Raw genomic sequence first — 7128 nt, forward strand, 5'->3', positions numbered from 1 at the left:
ACGGACAAGTTTATATTAGATATTTAACCACTTTCATCCATTCACGAGAAATATAATAGGAAAAGCCGTTCTGCCAAATATTTTTCAAGAGCTCGGCTAACGTACGGCCGCCCCAAATTCGGAAAGCCAATTGGTATTGGTGGCACGTTTGGCACGCTTTTCTATCTATTCTATTGGATTTATACTGTTGTATTTTCTTTTTCCGCACGGCCACAACTTTTCCACCTATGTCCAGCTACTCCCACTCCCACCAGACATATTTGCCAAAAATCCCAACTGATTTGCCAAGGCTGCTTAAGAATGGCACAAGCATCATTCAATTAACTAGCAAACACAAAGCTTTTATCAGGCATCATTCAGTTATCTAGCAAACACAAAGTATTCATCAGGCGTCATTCATCACCAGGTATGTGGTTTAGGCAAATAAACATCATCATCAGACATCTTAGAACACAAATATCAGGCCGGCAATAGGCAAAATTCATCAGGCAGTTCTAAACATACAACATCAAAACCCATCTAAAAACAACACATAAATGACATGCATCATCCTACTTCTTAGAGCACAGATTTCATACCTGCAAAGTTGTATATTTATCTGCCTACAGATTTTCATTGGGAACTATTTGAATTAGAACAGCAAAATGTACTCAAATATGTATTTTCCAACTGCTAAATACATTTGCTTCTAACTACTCAAAATACCTTCCATTCTGCATTCATGCTCAATACTCTGATGACCTGCAATGTAATGATAGAAAACATAAAAAAAAATCAGAGAACATTTAACTATGTAAGTAATGGAGGTAAAAAAACATTCCCTAATTAGTAGGTTGAAGAATTATTGTTTGTCTTAGCACTGCTGTATCAACTATTTACTGAAGGCAGCCATAAAAAATGAATTGTAAGATACTCAAACAAAATTGCTTAACAAAATATATTGTTATGACTAGATACAACAATATTATTGCTTATTGGGAACCAATATTATTGCCTCTATAGGATAAATTAAACAACTATTCAATTCACGACCAAAAGCAAGCAAGTCATGATTAAAAAAAAATATAACCAGCAGTTGCATCACAAAGTTAAAAGCATATCATAATAAGCTCCAAACCAATTTAGAATAAATGTAGAAGTAATGTCTTGCCATCTTCTGCTTGATTCACCCAAACTGCTTAAAACAGCATAAACAATAAAAAAATGAATTGCGAGATACTCAACAAAATTGCTTAATAAACTATATTGTTATGTCTAGATAGAACAATATTATTGCTTGCTGGGAACCAATATTATTGCCTCTGTAGAATAGTTGTATTGATACTCAACATTGAAATGCCTATATGAGACTGAAAGAAGACATAGCTAACCCAATTAAAAAGCTTATGAGTCTTACCAAAATGCTAGTTGATTTAGCCTAAGTTGCCTAGAAATAAAAAATGCATAGGCTCGACTATGAACAAAGCAAAATGCTGCTAATTTTCCGTCTCAAAGCAATAGTTGAGCTGTAAATCTCTAATTCAGAACGTAAGCTTGTGGCGCTCCGGACTCAAACAAGAACAAAAAATAATTGTATTCAACTATGTTTAGCAACGCTCCAGACTCTAATGTACCTAAAATGACTAGTAATTTCCCTAAACATTGGAGCAACAAGGAGAAACGGAGTTGGGAGGCAACAGCAACAAACCCCAGCTTGTGGCGCGAAGTAGGTAGCGAGTAGGTTGCACCAGAAGCTGGTGGTGCTCGCCGCGCCGGGCAAGAAGATGGAGAGCGGCTCCATGGCGCCCTGCAACGCCGCCATCCCAGCTATCCTCGCTGTCCTCCTTCTCACTTGACTCGCCCACCCCCAAACCACAGAGGATAACGAACGCCTTCTTCGAGTAACCACCGTTGCCATGGCTCCGCGCCCCGCCGTCACTGCCGCACGCCCGCACACCGCTGCTGCCCTCCTGCACACCCTCACGCCGCCGCCTCAGCTCCGTGGTCCGTGCCGCACCGCCATGGCCCCGCGCGCCGCTATCGCCACGTCTCTACACCCCTGCCGTCGTTGTTCCGCTTGCACGCCGCGGTAGCCGCGGCTCCGAGCGGCACCGCCGCGGGCCCTCGTGTCGCGGCTATATCTCGATTGCGAGAGAGATGGGAAGAGAGAGAGAATTTGGGGGAGGGGGAGGGAAGGGAGGGAAGGGAGGGAGAAAGAGGGGACGAGGAGTAGATGGAGGAGACCTCACCAACACTCATCTCGCAGCTAGCCATCGGAGCAGAGTCGCCCTAGATCTGGAAGGCAGAGCTCAGAGCTCATGGAAGGGAGGGAAAAAATGGATGCGGGACGAGAAGAGCGAGGAGGACGGAGGGGAAAAGCAAAGTGGGCCCCACCATGTGATGAATGAGTAGAAGCGTGTGTGTGCTCGCAGCCTGTGCGTATAGAGCGACTAAAATACGGCCGTCCGTCGGGTAGTCATTACCATTTTTCAAAACAGTTTCACACCCACCGGAAAAATTGCTTCACTAGAGGAGCTAAAAGCCTAAAACCAAAGCTCTTTTCGCAGGGTAGAAAGTGATGGATGATGGATCTATAATCAATGCAATGAATGATCAAAAGGGTCAACATGGTAGAGGATTATGGACCATTGGCACAACTTTCTTCCATCTCAGAATCACCTTTTATTATCCATCCGTTGCAAATCAAATGGATGATGTATGGACTCATTTGCAATACATTCCATCAACCACAACACTTCGAGAGACTAGCAGAGTCCAAACCAAGCACAACACACTTAATTAACTAACACCTACTCGTAATTAAGCTAAGCTTCACCTTATATTCATTAAAGGTGAGCTGCTGCTAATAAACTACTAGCTAGCTAGATAAACTCAAGCCAACTGCCGCTCTTGTGACTGCCGCCCAGTCCAGTAGTAGTTGTTCGCTATGAGCAGGTGACCTGCACGGTTAGCGCGCCGGACTCGCACCCGGCGCCGGCGAACGCGCCCGTGTGCTTCACCGTGCACGACTCCCTGCCGACGCACGCCGCCGTGAACGCCTTGAGCGCCGCCTTGGACTCGCACCCGCCCTCGTACCCTCCGCAGCTTCCCCTCGTCACGCCGAAGCTGGCCACGTCCACGCCGGCGACCACGCGCCCGTGCCCGCCGCACGACAGCGTCACGTCGTCCCCGACCTCGGCGGCTGCCGCGCAGACGGCGCCCACGGCGACCGTGCGGAACGCGGCGCGCGTCGGGTCGCCGCCGGCCTCCTCGAAGAGGACCAGCGTGTTGGGCTCGCCGGCGCGGAGGAAGGCGCGGGGCACGTGGTAGAACCGCTGCGACGGCTCGCCGCACCCCGTCAGGCACCGGACGCCGCCGCCCTCCGCCTTGAACTCGCCGCGGTAGTCGCACACGTGGCACCCGCCCATCTCCGCCGCCGTGTACGCCGGCCAGTAGCGGCCCAGGCTGTGTCCGTTCACCCACGCCGCGCCCTTGTTCAGGCCGAGCAGGTCCACCACCACGGCCTCATCGCCGGCCGGGGCGGCGAAGCTGGTCTTGTACCACGTGAACGGCCTGTTCACCGGGATGCCGCTGCTGTTGTGGCCCCGCCATTTGTGGCCGGCCTTGTCGAGATGGATTTGCCTCTGCTCACCGGCCAAGCCAGACTGAAAGGAAATGTATGTTAATTATGCTCATGCATGGATCCTTTTTTTTTTAGTTTTGCTTAGAAAAAAAAATAGGAAAGGCCGATGAGCGAGCTAGGGATTTGATGTACTAGCTACCTTGTAAGACCAAGAGCTGTTGGTGAGATCAATATCGGTGCCATTTGTGCCGACAAGCTTAACCGGTCCGCCGGCGATGCCCGCCGGCATGAGCTCGAACAAAGGTCCATAGTTCTGTTTCACAGAGGAAAAACGTGTCAACCCTCATCATCCAGGACTCAACAATGGGATGGATCAGTGCTGTTTCGCTTGACAAGTTTAGTACCTTGAGGCCGACGGTGCCGCTGAGAAGTGAAATATAGTTCTTTCCAGATTGAAGCTTCACCGGAGTCTCGAGCTGGAAGACGAAAGCTCCATTAGCCGAGTGGTTTTGACCTGTCAGACACATTGTTCAGACAGAGATTAGCACCATCAGACTATCGATGGCAACAAAACAAGGATTACAGTCGGCAGGAGCAGAATGCTGACCGACAAGCTTCCCGTTCACAAAAGCGTAGATCTCATGGCCCGTTGTGTTCACATACAGCTTGTAAGCTCCCTCTCCCTTGTGCTCGAGGCTGTAATGTGTCAGACATTTTACAGAACTCCATTAATCCGTTGAGTAGAATTGACTAGGGTGAGGCTTAGATTAGAAAAGGATCGAATTGCCGAGTACCTTGTCCTGTACCACAAGTAGTCGCTCTGATCAGTGGCTGCAGCAATTTGATCCAGGAGCTGGGTCTTCCTGAAGCTGCCACGGTCGTCAGTCATGAAGGGCCTCAGGTTCTCAGGCATCCACGACCACCTCAAGGCTCCGGGCTCCTCCTCCACCGTGTTCGCCTTCTTCACCATCACTGACGTCTGCGTCTTGATCTAGCAACGGTACAGTCATTTGACAAATGGAAACTGAAATCAGCACTCACACACCCATGGCCATATGCATTTACAATTGCAATACCTGAAATAATGAGAACAGAACAGGGCATCGATAGATAATAACCGATCAGAGCAACACACCTTGGCGGTGTTGTAGGCAACAGTCTTGCAGTCAGGCAAGATGCTGACGGACCAAGCTGGCACCAGGTGAGTTGCGCCAAGGGTCACATTGACATCCGTGTCGTTGAGCTGGTTGCTGATGAAGCAAACCGAGGAACCACCGTAGGTGTACTTGGTGACCTGCAGTTATTGTTCGTACAGATCAATAATCTCTGCATCAGTCGGGTATGTTGGAAGAACCTGAATAAGATCGTACTTTTCCCCCCCTCTTATACAAGAAAAAAAAATAAATAGTTGGCATGAGATGTGAAACGCACAGTGACATTCTTGGCGTAGGCAGTGTCATTGTGCTCCCCATGGACAAGGATTTTCTCCATGGACCTGAGCAAGTTGTGGAGGTCCTTCAAGTGACCATATTTTGGCTGCCTAATGTTACCTGATGGGATATACATAGAAAACACACATTCCCAAAAAAAAATTACATCTCGAAATTGCTTTTAACTTAATCAAACATATTACGAAGAAAGAATCCTCTGTACTGAATAAACTCACCATACTCATCCAAAGGCGCATCGTAGTCATAGCTGGTTGTGATGTAGGGACCACCGGAAGTTCGCCCGAAGTTGGTCCCACCGTGGTACTGATAATCAACAACAACGTGAATTGAGGTGATAACATTAATGGCGCTATTAGAAGATAGAGTAGTCGCGTTTGTACAATTCATGTTTAAAAGCCCGAGAATTGTACCATGTAGTAGTTCTGGACAGATCCACGCTTCTGGAAGAACCTGGCAACCGCGAAGGCAATGTCTTCAGCAGACCGATGGAAATCCGGCTTGTCCCAGGCTTTAAACCTAATGGCACAATTTTCAAGCACCACATGTAAAACTAACCGAAATTACAAAAATTCAGAAACAAAAGCAAGCAGGACCAGATCGTATCGTAAAAGAGCAAAACAAAAAAGATTAATTACCAGCCAGTCCAGTTCTCTGTCCAAATCTTGGGAATGCCTGTCCTATTCGGGAACCAGTCGTGGCAATAGAATCCATTGCACGTGTTGATCTGCAGATCATAAGAAGGAGCTTGACACATTATAGCTAGCTGAAGCTACGACATAACATCACTACTGCATAAACCATTTTATCACAAACTACAACTACAAGAATGGTGAACAATCAAACTTACCACATTGTGTGGCACATGGTGATTCTGCTGGCACATGATCCACGGGACGCCGATCTTCTGCTTGTTGGCCATGTCGGCGCACCAGTGGATGTATTGCGACGCAGACTGGTTGTTGTTCAGCTCGCCCATGATGTTGCCGTACTCGTTCTCAATCTGCTGGGCAGGCAGGATTAACATTGGAAGCTAGATACTATATATAATATTGTCCACAGCGCAAGTGAAAGGGAGACCACAATATATATGCACCTGGGCGAGGATGATCGGGCCTCCCTGCCCCGCAAACATTTTGGCGTCCTTCATCTTGTCGACAATGAGGGTGGTGAAGGTCTCCATCTCCCGCTGCGATGCGGATCGATCGGAGGAAACAAAATCAAGCACACTGGTATTGCACTCCAGACTCCAGGGTTAATTATGCACCCTAGCTAGTTACCTCGAAGGGGTCATTGTGCAGCCTGAACTGCATGCCGGGGATGTTACGCAGCCAGGCGGGAAGGCCTCTGCAACAAGGACAGGGAGACAGTCAGAACAGTAGGGATCGATCAGTGTACACAATGAAATGAAAATTATAGATGAGATTTGCTGGTACCCATAGTTCCATTCCCCACAGATGTAGGGGCCAATGCGAAGAATGGCGTACATCCCGGCATGCTGGATCTCCTTGAAGAACCTGACGATGTCGTAGTTCCCCTCGAAGTTGTACTGCGCAAAATAGAGAAAATAGTGCAGGATTCAATTCAACACGAAGGAATTCTTTCGTTGGGGCCGGGATGATATATAGGACCATTGGTAGAGATAGATTATTTGCCTGGCGCCGGCGCGGCTCGTGGCCGTTCCAGAAGACATAGGTCTCGATGGTGTTGAGGCCGCCTTCCTTGGCCTTCCTGATCAGATCGGGCCACATCTGCAGCAAAGATAGATAGATAGATCCATGGGATCAGATTCAGATAAGATGGCTGCACCAGTCGTCGTAGAAGAACCAACAAGGAGAGGCAGGCCAAGATGACGACGAAGCAGGAGCGAGCGAGCGAGGCCGTCGCACTAAGAGAAGAGAAAGAACGGCGATCGCATCTTACCTCCGGCGTGCTCCTGGGGTAATGGATGGACCCGGACAGGATGATGCGGCGCTGGCCGTCGATGACCACAGCACGGTCGTTGTAGGCGACGGTGGCCGCGCCGCAGCCGGTGGTGATGGCGGCGAGCACGAGGAGGAGGGGCAGCGCGAGCGGCGCGGCGGCCATGGTGCAACGACTAACGGAGGCGCGTGGGAA

At 48.8% G+C, this 7128-nt stretch overlaps 1 protein-coding gene across 1 annotated transcript; it reads right to left on the bottom strand.

The window, feature by feature from the left end:
* Nucleotides 1-2754: 2754 nt before the first annotated feature.
* On the bottom strand, nucleotides 2755-6761 carry LOC120707104 (beta-galactosidase 1-like). The gene is made up of 15 exons (XM_039991878.1): nucleotides 6666-6761; nucleotides 6447-6559; nucleotides 6291-6357; nucleotides 6107-6199; nucleotides 5861-6013; nucleotides 5649-5737; nucleotides 5424-5529; nucleotides 5229-5316; nucleotides 4994-5112; nucleotides 4698-4856; nucleotides 4357-4553; nucleotides 4170-4258; nucleotides 3967-4076; nucleotides 3762-3875; nucleotides 2755-3644 (listed from the first exon to the last, which is right to left on the bottom strand). Exons 1-15 carry the CDS (start codon nucleotides 6759-6761, stop codon nucleotides 2925-2927), a joined length of 2313 nt encoding a protein of 770 aa, XP_039847812.1. The 3' UTR covers nucleotides 2755-2924.
* Between the last annotated feature and the right edge of the window lie 367 nt (nucleotides 6762-7128).

This window comes from Panicum virgatum, chromosome 5K, assembly GCF_016808335.1.
Source record: "Panicum virgatum strain AP13 chromosome 5K, P.virgatum_v5, whole genome shotgun sequence".
NCBI lineage: Eukaryota > Viridiplantae > Streptophyta > Magnoliopsida > Poales > Poaceae > Panicum > Panicum virgatum.